This window comes from Grampus griseus (assembly GCF_964374135.1).
Source record: "Grampus griseus genome assembly, chromosome: 6".
NCBI classification, from domain to species: Eukaryota; Metazoa; Chordata; class Mammalia; order Artiodactyla; family Delphinidae; genus Grampus; species Grampus griseus.
The window spans coordinates 81,120,493-81,144,225 of NC_139000.1; the positions used below are offsets into that span (position 1 = coordinate 81,120,493).

The window sequence follows — 23,733 nt, forward strand, 5'->3', positions numbered from 1 at the left end:
ATCATCTACCAACCTCCTGGTCATGCCTCTAGAGTAGCTGGACATTTTGAAACCTTTGTCTTATCATTTTTTTGATTTCAATATCTAGAATTCAAGAGAATTCAGTCAATCCTTGTCCTCATATTGCAGAAGTCAACTGCCCCTTCCAGACCACTGAAATGGCTCTCACCAAGATATCCAATGATCACCATGTTGCTAAAGACAATGTGTGTTCTCTTCTGTCCTCCTACTGACCACTCTACCTCTGTGACTTTACACTCTCTTGGTTTCCATCTCATGATTCTAAGCTACCTCTGTCTTTTCCACAGTCTTTTCACCTCTATTTGTGGTAGCTTCAGCTCTCTGCTCTTGTCACTCTGTACCCTCTCCCTTAGAGGAGTCTCAACCATCTCCATGGCTCCACCATGCTACTGCAGCATTACTCAACACAGCTCTGCAGGTCACTTGTGTCCTTGCCCATTGTTCCTTGAAATTAGTTTGGGAAACTGTGTACACTATCACCTTTTGGACATTACTATTAAGGTTAAGAGTACAAGCTCTCATCAAAAATTATGGCTATCACTGTGGAAAACGATATGGAGATTCCTCAAAAAACTAAAAATAGAACTACCATATGACCCAGCAATGCCACTCCTGGGTATATATCAGAAAAAAACCAAAAACACTAATTCAAAAAGATATATGCACCCCAATGTTCACAAAACATTATTTACAATTGCCAAGTTAACGGAAGCAACCTAAGTGTCTACCAACAGATGAATGGATAAAGAAGATGTTGTGTATATATACAGTGGAATACTACTTAGCCATAAAGAAGGAAATTTTGCCATTGCAGCAACATGGATGGACTTGGAGGGCATTATGCTAAGTGAAATAAGTCAGAGAGAGAAAGACAAATACTGTATAATATCACTTATATGTGGAATCTAAAAAACACAACAAACTAGCGAATATAACAAAAAAGAAGCAAACTCACAGAGAAAAACTATTGGTTACCAGTTGGGTGAGGGAAGAGGAAGGGGAAATACAGGAGTAGGGGATTGAAAGGTGTAAACTATTAGGTATAAAATAAGCAACAAGGATATATTGTACAACACCAGGAATATAGCCAATATTTTATTTTTTCTTTTTAAAAAAAATTTATTGGAATATAGTTGATTTACAATGTTGTGTTAGTTTCAGATGTACAGCAAAGTGATTCAGATACATATATATATATATATATACATATATATGCTTTTTAAAATTCTCTTCCATTATAGGTTATTATAAGATATTGAGTATAGTTTCCTGTACTATACAGTACGTGTTTGTTGGTTATCTATTTTATATATAGTGGTGTGTATATTTTAATCCTAAACTCCTAATTTATCACCCCCTTTCCCCTCTGGTAACCATAAATTCGATTTCTATATCTGAGTCTATTTCTGTTTTGTAAATAAGTTCATTTGTATCATTTTTTTAGATTCCACATACAAGCGATATCATATTTGTCTTTCTCTGTCTGGCTTACTTAGTATGATAATCTCTAGGTCCAGCCATGTTGCTGCAAATGGCATTATTTCATTCTTTTTTATAGCTGAGTAATGTTCCATTGTGTATATATACCACATCTTCTTTATCCATTCATCTGTCAATGGACACTTAGGTTACTTCCATATCTTGGCTACTGTAAATAGTGCTGCAATGAACACTGGGGTGCACATATCTTTTCAAAAAATGGTTTTCTTCAGATATATTTTATAATAACTATAAATGGAGTATAACCTTTAAAAATGGTGAATCACTATATTGTATACCCCTAACTTATATAATATTGTACAAAAACTATACTTCAAAAAGAGTCATGGCTATCATCAAAAAGACAAGTGATTACATGTGCTGGTGAGGATGTAGGGAAAAGGGAACTCCTGTGTACTGTTGGTGCAGCCACTATGGAAAACAGTATGGAGGGTCCCCCCCCAAATTAAAAATAGAACTACCATATGATCTAACAATCCCCACTTCTGAGTATATATCCAAAGGAAATGAAAATAGGATCTTGAGAGATATCTGCACTCCCATGTTCACTGAAGCATTATTCACAATAGCCAAGATATGGAAACAACCTAAATGGCCATCAATGGATGAATGGATAAAGAAGACAGAAGATGTGGTATATGTACACAGTGGCATATTATTCAACCATAAGAAAGAAGAAAATCCTGCCATTTGTGACAACATGGATGGGCCTTGAGGGCATTATGTAGGTGAAATAAATCAGAGAAAGACAAATGCTCCACGGTACCACTTATATGTGGAATCTAAAAACAACAACAAAAAAACACAACAACAAAGAAAAGTCAAATTCATAGAAACAGAAAGTAGAAAAGTGGTCGCCATAGGCTAGGGGGTGGGAGAAACAGGGAAAGGGTGCAAACTTTCAGCTGTAAGATGAATAAGATTTGATGTTCTAATGTAAAACATGGTCATGATAGTTGATAACACTGTTTTATACAATTGAAATTTGCAAGAGAGTAGAACTCAAATGTTCTCACCAAAAAAAAAAAAAAAAAAACCAACTGATAAATATGTGAGGTAATGAATGTGCTAATCAGTTAAGTAGGGGGAATCCTTTCACAATGTACATCAAATTGCCACAATACATACTTTAAATATCTTTCAATTTTATTTGTCCATTATACCTCAATAAAGCTGAAATTAAAAAGAATACAAGCTCTTAAATTATCTTTCTGTGTCTGAATCCTGGCCTTGTATTGTCATGTGACCTTGGACAAGTTACTTAATCGCTCTATTCAGTGAAATCTATAAAATGGAAAAATTCAGGCCATACCACATGTGGATACTGTGCACAGAGGAGACATGAATTAATGTGTGGGAAGTGGTTGGCTCACAGTAAACACTAACATTACTGTTTACCTATTAAAATGTCTGAGAGGTCCCAAAGAGAAGAAACCAGTTTTGCTTTATTTAACTCAATATTTCCCAAATTTATTTGACCAGAGAAGTTTGAACATGACTTAGTTTAGTTTGAGAAACACATGTTACTGAACCTCTGACCCATCTCACCTCAAAACCGTCCAATGAGCTGCAGACTCACCACACACCTGGATGTAGGCTCGTATCCTACATCCAGTCTGTATCTCCCACCCCAGACTTTCCCTCCTCTACCAGTTACTGTATAGTAAATGGCATCACCTTCTATCCACACCAGCAACCTAAGGGTTGGCCATGACTTCTCACTCACTGCTCACCCCATGTCCGTCACCAGCTGCTACAAACTCTGCCACCATATTCACTTTCAAAGCGGTCCCTGCCTCTCCATCCCCCCATTGCTTACCACTTCTCAACTGCATGACAGCAATGGCCTCCTCACTGGTTTCCCTGACCTCAGTCTGGCTCCTTCTGAATTGTTGCCAGAACAATCATTTTTAAATGCCTAATTAGTCAAATGAATCTGAGTCAGGCTGGGACCTGGGACCCTTTGCTGCAGTGCTTGCACCTGGACACACCTCTCCTCCAGCAACAAAATACAAAGAAACTGTATGGGACTAAAATAACTGTGTGCATGTGCAGTTGGGGCAAATACTGGACCCAAAAGATACAGGGACCAAAAAACCCAACTGCCACTTTTGAAGAGCCTGGAGCAAAAACAGGGTGTCAGGAGCAAAAGCAAGGTTACTGAGAATAACTCCTGCACACACCACCACCAGAGGGGTGAGCAAAACACCTAAGCCACCCCTCTGGCCTGACCCCTGGACACACCCCTACCCCCACCCCATATAAGGAACAAGCTTGCCCCCCTCAGGGAGCCAGCAAGCAAGGGAACCTGTTGTTTGTTCTCGCTCCCCCCTGCCGCAGCAGGGGCCCCAATAAAGCCTTGCCTGAATTTCTTGTCTTGCCTCTAGTCAATTTCTATTGCTAGGGAAGGCCATGAACCCTGGTCGGTAACAAATCCTCTTCTTAAAAGGTTTTTCATGGCTTTCAGGATAAAACTTAAACTCCAGCTTAGTATAAAATGCACACCTCTACCCCACACATTTCCACCGTTCCTATCTATTTAGAGGTGCCCAAATGTATTACACTGCATCATGCCTCTGTGCCTTTGCACAGACTGTTGCCTCTCCCTGGAATGTCCTTCTGCACTCAGATGGCTCCTACTCGTTCTCTAAGACCTCATCTTTCACCTCCTCTCAGAAGGCTCTCCTACGTACATGCTTATCACACAGTTTCCATGGTTGACTCATTCATTTCTCTCCCAGATGATTCGTCTCAGCCAATGATGGTAATTCCATTCTCTTGGCGGTCTCTGGTTTGGAAGTGGGTATATGAGTCAACCCTGAAAATGAAAAACGAAGGGAAGAGTCGCCAGGGGGAGAGAGGTAGAGGGGGAAATTCTGACAAAGGTTTCTTGCTTCTAAGAAGAACATACTGGACAGATACAGACTTTCTCTTGACATTGTATGTGAAAGAGACACCAGGAATTCTGGCAGCCATCCTATGATGCTGATGGCAAATGGTCTGAGGGGGAGCTCTGGCCAACTGAGAAGAGTAGTGCAGAGAGAGAAAATGAACCTGGCTTCTCAATCCTGGAATCATCCCTGACTCTGGACTTGGTGTTGTCTTGGATAATAAATCACTTTATTATTTAAACCGGTGTTTGTTAGAGTTCCTTGCTGCTAATGTCATGCTAACTGATGCAGCTGTCACCATCTCATGGGTCTCTCTGTCATCACAATCAATCATCACACAAAGTCAGGAACACGACACAAAACCCTCACTGAACTTCAGCGTCATCCTGGTGGACCTCAATAATGCAATATGATAAAGACAACAAAGAAGAAGTGTAAATACTAGAAAGGAAGGCACAAAACTGTCACTATTTCCAGGTGATAGTATCATCTACAAGGAAAGGCAAAGATTCGAATAAGCTAGGGGAATCAATCAGAAGTCAGTAAGGTGTTCAGATTCAAAACAGGTGATTTACTACACACAAGCAAAGACCATAAAAAATATGATAATGGAAAATCCCATTCAAAATAGCTAAACGCACAAATTAGAATAGCACGTAATATCCAGGATATCTGTAACAAATATGCCAAACTTGTGTGAGGACAACATTAAGACAGAGCTGAATAACCTAAAAGAAAACCTGAAAAAAATGAAGGAATATACCAGTGTTCCTGAATAGAAGTCAGTTATTTTGAAGATCTAGATCTCCTCTAATTAAACTAAAATTCACTGCAATTTCAATATAAATCTCAACACATTTTCAGAAATGACAAATGGAGAAAGTGCACATGATTAATCAAGAAACTCTGGATAAAAAAAGATCCATGAGGGGGAACTTGACCTGTCTGATGTCAAAACTATACTATAGTTAATAATGGAGCAGGAATACTAAAATATGCAATTCAGAAATATACCTTTGAAAATAATGAAAGGTTATGATAAATAACTTTGAGAAAAATCACTAACCAACTGGGAGAGGGAAAAAGTATATCCCTTCTTCATGTCAAACACACATAAAAATTCCAAAGAAGTTAACAGGTCAAATAAAAACAAATATTAGATCAAACCACATGAAATCACCATTTTTGTAGGTCAAAAGCAGTTGAGTATCAGCAATTTCACATAGTTCAAGCTAATGCATTAATTATGAGGATGAAAACACAGAAAACATGTTAATAATCTTGGAATGAGGGAAACTGACATAAAATAATAAAACTTAGAACATAGAAAAATTAAGTAGTCTGCACATGCAGAAGCTGTCTGTGCATATGAAAAGTGCCTGTGCTACAAAGTTAACATTAAAATAAGTTAAAAGCCAAGAACAAATTATGAGGAAAGAAGTTAATACTTGTGAAAGGCAAAAGATTAATATGCAGATTATAAAAGAATTCCCACAATCTATAAGGGAAGGACAAAAGAAAACAGAAATTCATAAAGTAAACAAGTAATTCCCAGGAGAAATGCACGTGGACAATTATCCTTTGAAAAGATGCTCACCCTCACTAGTAAAAAGGAAAAGGCAAATTAAAACAATAAAATCTCATTTTTTTTTTCAATCTTAGAAATTGGTCACATCAGGGTTAGTGCTTATGTGGGGAAGCAGCCATTTTCCTACTCACCTTGTTAGTGAGTGTTAGTCTTTCAGAGGATAATTTATTTGCCCATTTCCATCAAAATTTAAAATGTGTATATCCTTCAACTTTTAAGAATCTGCCATAGAGAAATACTTGTATATGCACATTCATTGCAGCACTGTTACAGCTAATAACTAAGAAATATCAGTTTTCCAACAGTAATTTGGTGATTAAATAAATTATGGCATCTCCACACTACATGATATTATTCAGCCAATTTTTAAAAGGATACAGATTAATACGTATCGATATGGAAAGTCCTTCAAGCCATAAGATAAATTGAAAAAAATGAATTGTAAAATAATACATATAGAATAATCTTATTTATGTAAAAAAATAATCCTATATCCATTCTACACGTCAACGTGCATAGACTGGCTAATAATATGCATCTCCCTACCCCAGTCTGTCCTAGGGTCAAGAAAAACATTCTATAAAATTGTACTTTAAAAATCTTTTATAATAAGAACACATCATCTATTATCTCTGTCATTATACAAATACAATTAATTTCATTTCAATACACTTAGAAGTCAGTTCCACACATGTGCATGTGGTATGGCCAATTCCAGACATTTCCCAGGATTTTAAAAATTTTAATCATTTGGTGAAAACCACATATACATATATAACAGCAGCTCCTTTCCTGCTGTAGGCTCTGATTTTTTAAAATTCCTATTTCAATTCCTATTTTTCCCCAAGGACCACAGAATAACACACAAAATACATTTTCAATGAAAAGGAAATTAGCAGAACATCAGTTTGATCCCAGTTCTTTAACTGCTATTGTATTTCAGGACAGCTCTACTTTGAAGATAAAGGGGAGTTTTGCCTCATCCAGGCAAGCACACTTGAAGATCTTAAACTTTGAACAATAAAAGGAGGGAGGAGTATGTTTTGATCATCCAATCTGTCCTGTCTATGATCTTCAGTCATTCCTGGGCCATCTGGATTGGACACCCCACTGCTGCCTCCTTCCTAACGGGGCTACAACTGGCATGTAATTTATTAGCCTTTAGGATGACTTCATACCATTTCACTTAATAGGAGGGCCAGGACCCCCATTTCAAGCCCTCCCATTTTCCCTCAGCGCTCGCTTGCTCACTCTCTCCTTCCTGCCTGCCTGCCTCTCTGCTTTTCTCCCTCCCTCTCTTTCTCATCCTTATCACAAACCTTTGACACTGGGTTCGCCTAGGCTTCTCTCCCAGCCACCGGCCCCCGCGGTGAGCCGGCAGCTGGAAAGCCCGCACTCTTCACAGGCGCAGAGGAGAGCCCAGCGCCAGGGCACGTACCCGTGTTTCTGGCTGTGATCTTGGAACTGTGTCTCAGCAGACGGACAAACACGTTGCTGCTGCAGTGGTTCACCAACTGCAGGCGGAGACCCCTCCGAGTCTGGATCTTGACCAAGCATTTTGCCATTACTGGTTCTTCAATTCCCTCAGTCTCCTCCTCCTGTCATGGCCCAGGGCAGCTACCGCCAGCCATAGTGGCTTTGACCTTTCACTAACTGTCCATTCTGTTTTAAAGGACCGAGGCAGGGTGCACTGAATGAATCAAATGTCAGGCTCCTAACGCAGCCAACAGAAATAACTCAGGAGGGATCAGCATGGGGCTGGAGGAGGGAGGGGGCTGCTATTTTTAAACTCTCCACTCACTCCCCTAACAGACAATGAAATAATATGCATCTCCCTACCCCAGTCTGTCCTAAACCATCCAGGCCAGAGGACCCCAGCCAAATGCCCTACAGTGTCCTAACAATTGAATGTCCCCCCTAAAGATAAAAACAACTGGACAACTGTGCAATGGAGAACACCCCCTTGATTTCTTTTAAAAATAATTTGAATCTTTATTAAGTTCTAGAGCAGCGCTGTCCAGTAAAAATACAACGCAAGCCACATTAAAGAAAGCATATGAAAAGTAAAAGAATAAATTAAAATTAATTTTAATAATGCTCTTTTAATTTTTTAAAATTTATTTATTTAATTTATTATTTTTGGCTGTATTGGGTCTTTGTTGCTGTGTGCAGGCTTTCTCTAGTTGCGGCGAGCGGGGGCTACTCTTCGTTGTGGTGCGCGGGCTTCTCATTGCAGTGGCTTCTCTTGTTGTGGAGCACGGGCTCTAGGCGCACGGGCTTCAGTAGTTGTGGCACGCAGGCTTCAGTATTTGTGGCTCACGGGCTCTAGAGCGCAGGCTCAGTAGTTGCGGCGCACGGGCTTAGCTGCTCGGCAGCATGTGGGATCTTCCCGGACCAGGGCTAGAACCCGTGTCCCCTGCATTGGCAGGCGGATTCTTAACCGCGGTGCTACCAGGGAAGCCCCAATAATGCTCTTTATTTGAAGCCAAGATATCCAAAATAGTATCATTCACTATATAACAATATCAAAATAATAAAAGTTTAGATACCTTTTTTCGTACTAAGTCTTTGAAGTTGGTGTACATTTGCACACTTACAGCATGTCTCCATTCAGACCAGCCACATTGCCAGTGCTCAGTAGCCACAGGGGCTGCCGTGTTAGACAGCACAGCTCTGGACAAATCGCTGAGCTCCTCACAGCATTATCTCTGTTCTCACAGGGATGCTAAAATTTTCTTCATTTTATAGAGAAGGAAACAACATCCTGGAAAAAGTAACTGCCCTGACCAAATTTATAGAGTTAGTAAGTGGCAAAGCCATGATTTGAACCTAAGCATCCAATTAACATCAGTTGACTAAGAAGACAGTCCCCCAGGAAGAGAGCTGTTACTATCCCCACTTCTAACCACATGTGTTTTCAATGCAGGATCTAAATGTTACATTCTCTCTCTCAGGACTTTTGAAAGTCCTGCACTTGTACCTCTGAGGCATGAAATGTGCTTGCATCCCAGAATAAGTGCTCAAGGAGCAAAATGTTTTCAATGTTTTCAGAGTATTGAAAAATTCCTATATTTGAAAAAATTTCAACTGATTAACAACTGTGCCCCACATACTATCCTTCAGTTCTATTTCTTGGCTGGTATATTTTTCCCACTCTCATTTTTAGAAGAAAAAAAAATCCTCCCATTATTTAATTATTCATGCATGCATTTTTCTACTTTAAATGGCTACTGAGGGCAAAAGATAATTTTCTAATAAAAATATTCTTTTCTTTCCCCTCTCCTGACAAAATAAACCATTATATGCAGGGCAGTCAGCTGAAATTCTGCATTGTTATACTTCACTGTGGGAATATAAATTGATTTAGCATTTCTGGAAAGAAGTTTAGAAAAATACATTGAGTTTTATAGGAGTGATATTCGTTGACTCAGAAATTCCACTTTTAGGAATTTAGCCTGAGGAAATAATGAGAAACGTTGACAAAAATTTTTGGACAAAGGTTTTCATCAGAGTATCATTTATTATAGCAAAAAGAAAAAAATAAATCTAAATTTCCAGTGGGAAAATGAGTAAATACATGTGATGGAATATTGTACATCCATTAAAATGTATGTTTAGGAGTTTAATGATGGAGGGAGAGCTTGCAATGTATTGATAAGTGGAAAAAGCAGTTTATATAAGCAGTATGACCTCAACTATGTAAAAAATGTACATTACGGAACAGATTATAAATCTTGAAAGGGGAGAAGGGTGGTAGCCAGTTGTGCACTGTGGGCTGAGGTCACCGCTAGAGACCTCCCAGGGGGCTCCCTCACCCTGCCCACTGGTTGTCAGTTCCAGGTATAGTAGGGCAGTTCCTACTCTCACGGCCATTAGTCAGTTTCGAAACCCTACACTTGAAAGTTAAATACCCCTAAAAATTCACAAAATCTTCATGCCTTTGCAATTCCCCTTGTGATATAATTCTGAGCAGAATCCCCATATATAAAATAGACTGCACAGAGTGGGGCCCTGGGGTAGTACTTGCTAGGTCTTGCCTCACTAGCCACCAACAGTGGTTCTTGAAGAACTACTGAAAATCTTTAGGATACTGGAAAACAAATCAGAAAATCCCCATCCCAGGTGAATCAATGCTGTGCAGTAACACAGATAAAAGATTTCAAAGATTAATGTGGGCTCATTTGCATAGCAGTAGACCAGGGCTCAGACATTGAGAAAACCTCCCTTTGCCTGTTTGGAGGGAATACAGATGAATCTGTGTGCTTATCATTATAAATTATAAAGACAACATGATGTGAACCTGAGGGCCCACTCTAAACAAACAGCCCTTCCAAAAAAACAAAACAAAACAAAACAAAACAACAACAAAAAAACCAAGAAAGCAAATTAAAAACCTGAAACAAAACCACCACCATACTTTATTTCTGTTCTTTTCCACCGGGAGAGTTATTCTCCATTAATTCTCAAGCTTCAAATCTCACTATAGTTTTGAAGTGTCTCCTTCTTTCCTTTCATTAACTACTAGTCATAATATTTTGCATTTCGTGCATGTAAAATTTTTCCCTTTATTTTAGCTTGTTCCCACTCTTTGTGCTACTTTTCAGAGATCTTAAGTAGATTCTTTCACCCTCTTTCTTCTGGGGACCTTCAACTTTTATTTAGAGAGAGGGAACCTAGAAGGACCAGCATCCCATATTGTCCCATATTTCTCTCTACCTTGCCCTACTCTACCCAAAGGTGTGGCTACATTTCAAGAGGAAGAAGCAAAGGAAGGCAGAGATGCGGAGCCAACCCAAAGGATTCTGGGAGGAACTGCACAGGAGGCTTGTTTTCGTTTGAGGCACTGAGCTCACAGACTGATATCAACAGCACAACATTTGGGTGCCCTTGAATATCTTTCCTGTTTAGATTTGTCTGTTTGTTTGAAGAATCAGGAATGCATGTCTGGGAATGACAAGAGGCTAAAGAAAACAGCGGATATGTGTGAAGAGGGGGAATCGATTTTCCACAGTGAGATGTCAGAAACACTGATAAATCGGGCAGAAGCCACCGCGGAGGAAGAGAGTTCAATGGTAAGAGCAGTTCACGAGCCTGGATTTCATGTCTACTTTTGTGACAAACTTCCTGACACAGATTTGAGGCAAGGGAACAAGCTTGTCTCTGCTTTGTGGGTGACTGGGAGCTACTGGATGACTTGGAACCCTGGTGCATTTGAAAATGGAGACAATACTTCTCCCGTGGATGTTAGGACAAGGAAATGAGATCATGTCTATCAACTGCCTTGCGTAGTGCTGGTTCCTGGTTGATGAACCAGAACTTACTAAGGAGTTACAGAAAGCAAGGTTTAAAGCACAAGCTCTGGGTTCTAATACCGGCTGTATCGTTTATCTCTGACCTCAGTTTCCATGCCTGTAAAATGAGCATAGCAAAGGCAGGACCTACCTCCCAGGGCTGTTGTGAAGATTAATAGGTAATCCACGTGGCATGCTCAGATCAGTGCCCAGCACAGGTTACTCAAGAAAAATTAGTGATTTTTTTTTTAACACATGCTCATTCTTTTCTCTCCTTTACTCAAGGGGAAGACAGTGAGGATTTTAAATCAACTGGATTTTCTTCCATCAACCATCTATCTCTAACATTTCTAGTTACTTCTCCCCAAATAGTAGGGAAGCGGCATTGCAGGTTGTTAAGTTTACCTGACCAGCCCTGTAACCTTGGGAAAGCTACATAAGCTTGTTGAACTGTAGTTTTCTGCCTGTAGAATAGTACTGATGTTGGCACTTATGTAACTGAGTGCCTGATACGTAGCAGGCACAATAAATATCATGTACCTTAGTCGCTGTTTTGAAAACTCACAGATTTCACAGGTGTAGTGGTTTTGGCCATTAGTTAAAAGAGTTATGGAGATTCACTGAAATTTTAGCTAACTGCTAACTCCAATGAGAAAGATAATAAAAAGTTATTACATACGTTAAATGTTCTTTGTAATACATTTAGACATTAAGTACCAATTATTAAGAGTCCTAGGCACTATCACATATTATATGTATCATATAATAAAATATAATAATGATATAAAACATTGTAATACTATATTTGTGATACAGTGGGTATATTCTTGGGTGTATAATAAGGAGGAATGGAAGCAGTTCCCAGCACCACTAAGTGACAGGGCTGTTCGGTCAGGTAGTCAATCATCTGCGTAATTCAATTTCCTCCTTCGTAAAGTAAGGCAACATTATCTGTTCTATCCATGTCAAGGAAGTGGTCATGAGGCTCAAATTATGATAACTCATGCGAAGAAAACTCTGAAAAGGTATAAGGTGCTTTGGTATATCAAATGCTCTTCCTTTTAGTATCCCCCTTATTAGATGAAGCATTCACTGAGTGCTTCCTGCCCGTAAAATGAGAGCACTGCTCGGCGGGGCCAGGCATCACCATGCCCTGGTGGGAAAGAGGCCAAGAAACCCCTCTGGAGAATTACAGTTGCAGACAGAATAGAACAGACATTAAACAGCACAGCTGGGCTCTCCTCAACATCATTGTGGGCAAGGAGAATGCTCTTCACAGGAACTTCATGGCTGTAGAGGATTCTAGCATAAGGGCTCATCCATCTGTCGCCCTGACCATCCCCTACACTGATAACTGTGGTATCTCTAGACAGGCAGCTTATGCGCGCCGAGACAGACAATGAGAGAGAGTCAGAGACAGAGAGAGAGACAGAGAGGTGGGAAGGCGGGCAGAATGTCACAGGGCCCTCTCTCCGTCCGCTCGGGCCACTGGTGATGATTTCTAGACGGGCAGAAAATACAGACAGAATGCTCCATCAGACACTGCCCTGCTCTCCCTTCCTGCCTCCCCGTGTCCTGTCCCTCACTTTTCCCCCCAACCTTTCAGTGTCAATATCTTTGAAATAAAACCTTAGGCGGTTGTCATTATTCTTATTATTTTAAAAAAGCACTATCTGCACAGTGTAGGAAAGTGGAGAACTACCAGAAGTTAGGAAATGGGTGGAGATCCCAACAGTCCCTCAAAAGCGACAGCCCAGAGAAAACTGCTGCTGAAATTTGCTCTATTTCCTACCAGACCTGCAGGAGCTTTAAGTTCAAAAGGGTTGCAAATATAGTTAAAATGTTTGCAAGTTGGTGAGGTCTAGAGAAGCCATAATTGAGTATGAAATTTTAACCTCAAAGCCTAAAATACCAGCGTATTGTGCTATATATCATTCTGTGTGATGGTTTTTTTTTTTTTTTTTTTTGCGGTACGCTGGCCTCTCACTGTTGTGGACTCTCCCGTTGTGGAGCACAGGCTCCAGACGCATAGGCTCAGCGGCCATGGCTCACGGGCCCAGCCGCTCCGCGGCATGTGGGATCTTCCCGGACCGGGGCACGAACCCGCGTCCCCTGCATCGGCAGGCGGACTCTCAACCACTGCGCCACCAGGGAAGCCCGTGTGTGATGTTTTGAGCTAAAAATTTTTAAACTGAATATTTTCTTCAGGGTCTGACTTTCTGAGTGCTATTTACCAAGATCTGAGCAAGCCTCAGTTTGCCTGCTCTTCACCTCCTTCCTTCTCTGACAGAGTGTCCATGAAAGGCTGCTTTAGAAGATGCTCCATAAGGACAGACAAGCCTGCATCCAGGTGAGCCAGTTCACAGACTGGTTGGCTAGTCATTCATTCACCCAACAGATACTCCCTGAGCACCTTCAGTGTGCTAAGCACACTGAGTGCGAGCCTGATCACGGTCTCGGCCCCATCCTGGAGGGCGATATAGTTGTGCAACAGGTAAACCAACCAATAGACAAGACAGCATGAGTGCTATGAAGGGAATAAAAGGATGTTATCGTCATCAATAACTTGGCAGGAGTGGTTTTGGGGGTGAAGCTTCAGATGGAGCCGTTGGGGAAAGACCATCTTAGGGTGACAGTTTCCCCTACATCTTAAGAGGAGACAGAAGGATCCCAGTTATGCAAGGATACCTCATCATATACTGCATGCTTATCTGGCATATGGAAGTCTGTTTGGGGGCTTTCTTTCTGGCACCTGAATCAGCGTCTTCATTACTTTTGCTTCAGAGTAATGATAGGTCACCCTTACTGAGGGCTTGATATGCACCAGGCTTTGCTCTAAGCCCTTCATATACATTCTCTCAGGAATGCTGATCTTATTTTTGAGAGTACCTTTGTCTTTTTCATAGTTAAAAAAGAAAAAAATATATATATCCTGTTGCTATGGGTCAATTAATACTTATGAGTACCGTATTAACTAGGGTTATTATCTCTAAATTTTACAGATAAGGAAACAGAGGCTTAAAGATTAGGAGCCACGTCCTACAAAAATAAAGGAGTGCCTTCCAGGAACATCATACCTTCCCCCAAACACACAGCATCACTGAACCTTCCTTCTCCCTCACCCTTTATCTAGACAAACACCCACCTGTCAATTCCACCTCCTAATTCTTCTTCCTCACCCACTTCCCAGTCTCAGCCACCTCACTGGAGTCTGATGCATCTGCCCTCTCACCCTCTGACACATTCATCTCAGAGTATCTAGATACAAAGCAAGTTTTAAAAAACACACATCTGTTCACTTCACTCACTTCAAACTGTCAGAGAGCTTCTTTCAAACATATCCAGTAGGGATTTTCTTGGAACTTTTAGCTCATAAATTTAGAACAAAAGCTTAGTGATAATTTCTCATGGCCACAGAATCTTAACAAATAGAGATAGATTCCATACACTTAATGGAAAATCTACAGATGAAGAATGGCATTTGCTTAAATAACCTTCCCAATTAGGTCCCAGAGTATAATGCTGGAAACTTCTCTAGAGCTTTAGGAGAAAAGGTATTAAGTAACTTCTCAAGTGAATTTGCTTAATGCTTTGTCTTTTAGGATTTTTTTTTTCTTTTCGTTTTCTGGTAATCCAGATTCTATCAAACAAATCAAAGAGAAAGGAAACCCACAGTGGGGTGAGGGGCAGGACAAGTCTAACTCTACGAAAGCCTTAGAAGTAGCATGAGATGCTCTAGCTGCAATGAAATGGGCATCTCAGTCTTTATTTCCAAATCTCTTCTGCCAAGCAGAAAAAGCCATGAAAGGACCCGCCGGAGACTGAAAATCAAGAGGCCTGCTAACAGCCTAAGAACCTCTCACACTTCCTCATATTTTCCTGACACTCCATCTTATTTCCAAACAAGAAAGAGCATATCATTCCAAGCAGTCAGCTTTGGGTAAGAAACAAAAGTTAAAAAACATGTTTGTGACTTAAGATAAAAGTATTGCTGGGCCACTGCCTCTATCTTCCGAAGAATGAATTTAGCTCCTGCCCCCCAAAACTGACTACAAGATTTCTTCCTAAATGTTTAAAATGAGCATACTCTGTTCCAATAGGGAAATGTTTAAATCCTTAAAAAATAAAGTTAGAGCAAAGAATATAAAAAAAACCTCACTAGTTATTTTTAAATGACAGAAAAAGCCTAATGTATTACAAATACACATTGTACTTACGAGTTCTCAGTGGAAGCAGGTGAGAACTCTGAACTTTTTTCTGTTTTATTCCATAGTATGGCTTATATTTAATCTTAGGGCTTAGGGTCAGGAACAGAAAAGTTGGCTAGAATGACTCACCTTCCATTCAACCGTCCACCCGTTAATGAACAGATACCAGGCACTGTGCAGGGAGGGGCATCCAGTTAGACCAGACATGTAAACTAATGGTTAGACAAAGGAGTTTCACAAACCAAATGTAAGTGGTGTCTCCAGGGAAACGGACAGCAGAGTGGAGGTTGCCAGGGGCTGGTGGGGCGGGGTGGTGGTGGAGATATTTGTCAAAGGGTACAAACTTCCAGTTATTAGATTAACAACATCTGGGGGTCTCATGTACAGCATGGTGACTGTAGCTAATAACGCAGTATTATATACTTATATGTTGCTAAGAGAGTAGATCTTATGTTCTCACCATAAGAAAGAAATGATAATTATGTGATGGGATGGAAGTGTTAGCTAACTCTATGGTGGTAATCATTTTGCACCATATAACTGTATCAAATCAACACATTGTACACCTTAAACTTACACAATGTTATATGTAATTATATCTCAATAAAGCTAAAAAGAAGAATCAATGCAAGAATGAAAGCGAAGAAAGCTATTAGTTCTGTCTTTAAGCCAGGGGCATTTCATAGAGGAGGAGCCACTTAACAGTATGGATCTAGCAGATGGAGCAGAGGGAAGTTGGAAGAGCAGCCCCAGTAAAGGAACCAGCAGAGAGGAGCCCACATGGGCCTGTGGTACTGGGGCAGTGCGGGGGGAGCTGCATTCACAGAATGATGAGAGGGTTGAGCAGGACCAAAGGAGGGAAATAAGGCTGGAGAGGTGAGCGTGGACCAGATTGTGAGGAGCCATGAACACCTTTTGGGGCTGGACTCTGCTCCACAGTCAATGAGGAGGTTCTAGAAACTACTTCAAATAAGGGTGATTGCTCTAGCTGGAGTTTTCAGGATGGGTTATGGGGAAATCAATAAGGAAGATACTGCAGTGTCCCCAGAAAGAGAAGAGGGGACCTGAAATGAAGCTGTAGCGGCAGGCTGAAGAGCCCGGACAGATGTCAGAGTTACTTCTGGGATGGACTTGACGGTGGTGGCCGAGTGGATGTGGAGCATGGGAGGGGCATCAAGGCAAGGATGGCCTCCAGGTCTCTCTGATTGGGGTAACTTCATGGATGGTACTGTCATTAACCAAGTCAGAGCAGGAGCAGTTTGGAGACTGGGATTTGGGGAAGGATGAGAACATGAGTGTAGTCGTAAACCCATTAAGTTTGATGTGTGAGCTGTGAGCTGTTGTGTGGTGTCCAAGTGGAGGTGGCCAATAGCAGCTGAGAGTATAGGGTGGCAGTGTGAGGCTGAGCTCTAATACAAGGAAGTTAATCCAAGAGAAACAGAGAGGAGGTCAAGGTCGCCCTCGTCGTGAAAACACCACACCTAGAATCCTGGCTCCTTATTCCATTTCCAAACACCAATGAAGAGCAAGCTTTACTGTCTTCCAACCGTGGTAAGGCAATGTTTTAAAATGTTAATTGACTAATTCACCTATGCTCACAAAAGTCCTGGAAGCCTTTTCTTCATCCTCAGCCCAGAAAGCAAACCTAACCCACCCAACAATAAAACAACGACCACAAATACTTAGCCATTAATCTCACAAACCATTCTCCAAGACAGAAAGACCTCCTCAACCTGCAGACTGCACAACAGAATTCTGAGTAAAAGGAAAATTGAAGGGGTTACAAGTAGAGGAAGAGTGTAAAATAAGAGACCCCAGTCTCCAAGGATCAGGTACCATCCATTGACAGCACCAAGGAGCCTTATGGGAGTCACCACCCAACAAGCCACCCATCGACTGTGCAGATGCAGAACTGTCCATTCCCTCTCTGATTTATCTACTATAGGAGACACTCTTATTCACTGGTGCATGGTGCTCTTAAAACCCTGTGAATAAAGATAGGGCCTGAATACCTATAGATACCCCTCTATAGGGGTGATGGTAACATGAAGGGAAACCTTCCACAGCTGTCCATACATGAAACCAGGTGAAAATCTCCCACAGATGTTGGACAGGGACCAGGAATTTCACAACTATATGGCATTCTTCAAAAACATGCATGAGGAATTTCCTTGGAGAAGAATTTAAGCCATCTCTCTCTGACCAAGATGACCTATAATTCAGATTATTCCTTCCACATCAACAAAGAGTTTTTCCTCTATCCTGGTCAAACCTAGGACTTGAAATTTGCCTGATGTTCCATAACTTAGATATATCAAGGTAATCTATTCACAGTGCAGTGTTGTCAGATGTCAGTGCCCAGAGGTTTTCCTGTAAGAATAATGGGTGACAACGCTGTCCTTACTGGCTCCAGTTAGAACAGGCTCCTTTCGTCTGTTGAGAACTCTCGGCCAAGAATCGACTTCCTTTGTCTCTGTACAGGATGAATTTGTTTTCTCATCACTTCTGCTGTATTATTTCACTCCCTCCAGGCACAAGTCGCCATTACAGATGAACCACTTTTCTCCGAGTAAAGGAAATTGAATTGGGCTGCATCAGTAAATGGAACTCCAATTTTTTCCATATTTCCCAACAGCTCTGCAGATGGTATTAAGAAACAGGCATCTGTGTCTCCCTGTTGAAAGAAACAGGCTCTTCTGGAACTATGGGCTCCTTGTGTTGCTGCTAGGGAACCAAGAAACTAGAGGCAGCAGGACCCAATCCTTCACCCAGCACACCAGCCAAGGGCCTCTCTCTCTCACACTCTAGTTGTATGCTCAAAAGAGAAACACAAATGGCAAGAAATGCAAGAAAAATGTCCAACCACTCTAAGTTTTCCCTTTCAAATTCTCAAAGATTTTAAAAAACGGTTATACTCAGTTGTGTAGCTACGTAAGACACATTCATATATATATATATAATTTAGGTAGGAGATGGAGGGGGTGAAAGATATTTTTGTCTATTTATGTGATCGAATAATGTATGTCCGTTAAAATTAAAATAGTGGAGGAATATTTAATGCATAGACAAATGTTCATGTTACATTAATAAGTGAAAAAGCAGATTACAAAATAGTATCTCTAGTGTAGTCCAATATTTGTTAAAAATATATGGAATGGATTATACACATTCATACCACAGTCTGAACACAGGGGATTGCAGGTGCTTTTAAAATTCCTGAATTGTGGTTTCTGTATTTTCCAAACTTTCTACAGTGACTATGTATATTATAGCTTTTGATTTCAGATTAAAAACAAAAACAAAATAAAACAGAACAAGTTTGGCTTCTGGCAAAACCTAATCCCAGGAGAATATTCTCCTTATATGCTTTCTTTTACATAAACAAAAGCTGTCCTGGCTGCATTTAGAACTCATTCATTCATTTGCTCACTAATTTGACAAGCATTAACTTAGCTCCTACTGTGTGTCAGAACATCTCTAAGTGGTAGGGACAATGTCAGGGTGGGGCAGGCAAAGTTTTTGCTGTCGTGGAGCTGACATTTTAGTTGAGGGAGACAGTCAACAAACGAGAGGACAACTAAGTAAATTAGAAGTGCTGGATAGTGCTAAACACTCTGACAAAAATCAAACAGGGTGCTGGCACAAGAGAGAACAAATGGCTAGGTTTGGAGAATTACTCAGAATTGGGTACTCAGGGTTTCCAGAGAGCTGAAATTTGAGCTAAGACTTAAAGAAACAGCCAAAAGCAATTATACTCCAATGAAGATGTTAAAAAAAAAAAGAAAGAAAAGAAAAAGAAACAGCCAGTCATGCACAGATCAGAGGAAAGGCCCTTCTAGGTAGATAAATCAGCTGTGCAAAGGCCCTGTGGTGGCAACAAGGTCAGAAGACCAATGTGGTAGGAACACAGAGATTCAAGAGGAAAGCAGTAGGAAATGGTCTAAGGGTGGGTGGGGGAACATAAATAGATCCAAGTTCCACTTATAAAAGATCACCCTTGCTGCTGTGTGGAAAACAGGGGTCGGGGGAGGTGGGCAGTGTAGAAGCAGAGATACTGTTATCTCTTGAGGGAGACAAGAGTGGCTGCAGCTGGAGTGGTTGCAGTGGCAATGATTCTGGGGTATATTTGAAAGGTTAAAGTGAAAAGGATTTTGCTGATGGATTTGACAGTTTTGTATTTCATGACACCACTGGGCAGTGAGAGAAGTTTAACCGGAGACGATGGGCATTTAAGATCAGACCCCTCTACTCAAGATGGGGCCAGTGCTGGGAAAGAGTCTGCTCTGAGAAGGAACAGAACAGGGCCCTGAGAAACACAAGACAGGAAGGGAGCACCATGCAGGCTGTCCACCGGCAGAGTACGGCCTAGCCCCAGGGAGAGGGGCCTTCAAGGTCCTGGAGGAGTAGAGTACCAGGGGCACCACCAGGGCAGAGACTCAGGAAGGGAGCAAGGCTGGCATGCGGACCAGGAGAAGACAGGGCAGAGCAATAGAGAGAGCAGGACTCACAGCCTGAGCCAAGAGGCTGGGCTTCATTCAGCCTATCCATTCCCTCCCAGAGCAAGGTAGGATTGGCCCTGGAGTCGGGGGTGGGGCTAAGCCTCTATTTAGGGGCCAAATGGTGCAGCTGCAGAGGGGCTCAGGCAGAGACTGACAAGCCAGAGATCACAAGGGCTGCTCTCTTTTTTCTAGTATGGACACTCCTTCCTTTAATGGCAAAATCCAGTCTGTGTTCAGATTACCACGTGGGTCATCCTGAAAACCCTATTTATTTCTCTTTCAGCCAGACCATCTGCCCATTTTCACATTTTTTTTTATGCTGAAGTGGAGACTGGGGGAACTAAAAAGCTCCCAAATTGGACTTCTCTGCTAAGAGGAGACATTAAAGGAGGTGAGGGCTCTTTTAAGTGAGGAAGTGTTCATTTTATATTCCCTTTTAAGCTAGCTGCTATTAATTTTCAATTTTATGCTGGAAGTTTGCAACTTACAAAAAATAAAGGAAAAATGTAACCCTGCTTTTATAGATCATTGTGCCACAGGCTTACTGTTTCATTAAACCACATTTAAAAAGAAGATGTTTATACCTTTTGTTTTTGGAGGTAATGATGAGTGATCCAAAAGCATGTAATTAAGAACAGCAGGAATATGGGGAAGAATTACTAAAGGACAGTCAGAGTGTGGAGGAAACTTAGAAACCATCTCACCTTGTTTTATAAAAGAGGAAATAAGATCCAGGTACTGCCAGTGTCCAGCACATACCAGAGAAGAAGTAACTGTTTATCAAGTGAATGAATGAACCCCAGCCCTCTCAGTCTCTATCCAATGCTCTTCCCACCACCAGAGGATCCCCACTAAGGTTGTGTCCTGTGTATACTCAGAAAGTAGAGTCCATCTCACTCCTGGGCATATATATGGACAAAACTATAATCTGAAAAGATGCACGCACCCCTGTGTTCATAGCAGCACTATTCACAATTGCCGAGACATGGAAACAACCTAAATGTCCACCGACAGATGAATGGATAAAGAAGATGTGATATACAATGGAATACTACTCAGCCATAAAAATAGAATGAAATAAGGCCATTTGCAGCAACATGGATGGACCTAGAGATTAATATACTAAGTGAAGTAAGTCAGACAAAGAAAAACAAATACCATATGATATCACTTATATGTGGAATCTAAACTATGACACAAATGAACTTATCTACAAAACAGAAACAGACTCACAGACATAGAGAACAGACTTGTGGTTGCCAAGGGGGAGTGGGGTGGGGGAGAGATGGCCTGGGAGTTTGGGATTAGCAGATGCAAACTATTATATATAGGATGGATAAACAACAAGGTCCTATTGTATAGCACTGGGAACTATACTCAATATCCTGTGATAAACCATAATGGAAAGGAATATGAAAAAGAATGTATGTATGTGTATAACTGAATCAACCTGCTGTACAGCAGAAATTAACATTGTAAATCAACTATACTTCAATAAAATAAAGAATTTGAAGGATTTTTGAAACAATAACAACAACAACAAAAAAAAGAGAGTCCAGCATTCATGTAAATCGGGGACTCAGGGCCACTGCAGAACACTTCAGTGAGAGTGACACAGCACCTACCAAAGAGCTTAGCAAAGGTCTAGACTGTGCTTGGATGACTCACCCTGGTTTACCAGCATGAAGGACCAAAAGCATGTAAAGTGGCATGTCACCACCGTAACTAGAGCACATAGATCTCACATCTATTTTAGGAATCTGGAGTTTTGGCATGAACAGGGATTTGAGAGTTTCAAAAACACGCCCTGCCTCTTCTTCTTGGTGTACTCATCCGTAAGATCTAGAGCAGCTATATCCAAACCTTTTTTGGGGGGAAACATGTTTGTTCATACTTATGAAAAAATGAGTATTTATTTATAAATTGGATACATGTACAGTTCTCTTGATATATTATATCCATTATAAAACTTATGCAATAGAAATTTTTTGAGGAGGTGATAAAAGTAAAATCCCAATAGAAATCTGGGTAGTTATTTCCTCCACCCCAGCGGGCCACTGTATAAATGCAGGGTCTGGAAGCCATGGCTCTAAGGCCTCCAATTCTCCATCAACCAAACCAAGAGAAAAGCTGCACCGCTCTGCAGATGGCATTGGACATGCACCCCAGTGGACACACCCAACATCCAGCCTTGTGCCAACTGACCAGAGCCTCTTTTCTGAACCCTGCCCATACTGCCCGAGACACCTCCCTAAAAGAGTGGAACTAGCCTACACTGCCCAACACTTTCTTTCACATGATTGGCACAGGGTCTTAACAACAGAGGTGGGAGGAAGGGAGATTCTGTGAGCTCCTGCCTCAATGTAAGCCTGGGTATCACAAAGAACATTTACTTAACACTATCAACCCACTAACAGAAACAGTAGAAAATAGGACCCCATGCTGACTGTGGAATCCAGAAAATGATAGCCTCTGCTTTCTAATGACAATGGTTTAGCAATATCTTCACTTTTCCTCTCCTGCGGTTTCTTAGGGATGTGGTGGGAATGTTTTCTTGTCCGAGGGCCAAAGCAGAATGTCTTCCCTGTCACAGACTACACTCTGGCTGTCACAGCTGCTCATATGCTGACACTCTCGCCTGGCTCACATCCTAACCCTCAAGGACCGTGACCAGATTACTTCATGGGGCACTTGACTGACATATATTTTTTTTATCCCAGCTGAATCCTTTAAAGCAATTGATTATTAATACTCAGGTGTGGCAGCCAAGTGCCAACCTGAGCCGGAGCAGTGATTCGGGAAGCTCAGAACTGAGTTGTTCTCACTAATAAGACAAAGATTCTCAACACAGGCTATGAGTAATTAGAACTAGGCCCGGAGTGAGCCATTCCTTATTTAACAAATTCAGCTTTAAAATGAGAACATGATTCCCAGAGGGGAGAGAGCCTTCCTGCACGAAGGCTGTTTGCCCTGCAACCCGGGTCTCCTAGGAATTGTTTGGTGTGGCACATGCGTCCACAGCCTCACCACCACTGGTACCCAGGGAAGGTGATGCTCCTGGTGGGCTGGATGTCTCTGAGGAGTCACAGGGTACTGGCAGGCTGTGACTGAAGGCCAAACGCTCAAACCCTGCCCCGAATATGCAGCAGCTCTTCTCACTGAATCACAGAGGTTCCCCACGTTTATATAGGATAAGATGTCTCTTTTGATAAATTCATTTGTTGTCATTGAAACCTACATGTAGTTCCACAGTTAATGGTTCTGATTTTGCAAGAAGAAGTTGAACTGTTTTAGATGAATTTGACAAACAGGACCAGATCCCAGCCCCAGTACTCACCCAGCTCCGTGACTTTGGGCAAACAGTCTCCTCTCTCTGAGCTTTTGTAGAATCCAGAGGGGGTGTGCTACATCATGGCTCAGCAAACGTTCTCTCTAAAGGCCCAGATAGTACATTTGAGGCTTTGTGGGCCAAGAGGTAAGATCAAGGATACTATGTAGGTACTGATATAATCATTTAAAATGTAACCATTAGCTCTAGGGCCAGAAAAAAAAAGAGGCAGTGGGCCACCGGCCAGTTTGCCAACCCTTGTGCTAGAACATCCTTAACATTCCCTCTAACCCCCAAAAACTATGAAAAATATTCCTGGCCCCAGGTTTGCATACTTATTGTGAAAGACCTCAAACCATAGTCCTGGAATCTAACCTTGACATGAAGCAAAAGAACTGAAGAATTTA

The 23,733-nt window shown here is 41.3% G+C and overlaps 1 protein-coding gene across 3 annotated transcripts in view; it reads right to left on the reverse strand.

The window, feature by feature from the left end:
- The window catches only part of FRMD3 (FERM domain containing 3), a gene marked incomplete at its 5' end in the record, with an annotated part of 313,706 nt that overhangs the window by 27,783 nt on the left and 262,190 nt on the right, over positions 1 to 23,733 (reverse strand). The window contains one exon of one of the 3 annotated variants that reach the window (XM_082657371.1): positions 7,439 to 7,701. The exons of the other annotated variants lie outside the window; for them this stretch is intronic. Coding sequence (XP_082513497.1) covers positions 7,439 to 7,565 — 127 coding nt within the window. Of the gene's footprint in view, positions 1 to 7,438; positions 7,702 to 23,733 lie in introns of those variants that run through there. 3 annotated transcript variants of the gene reach the window in all.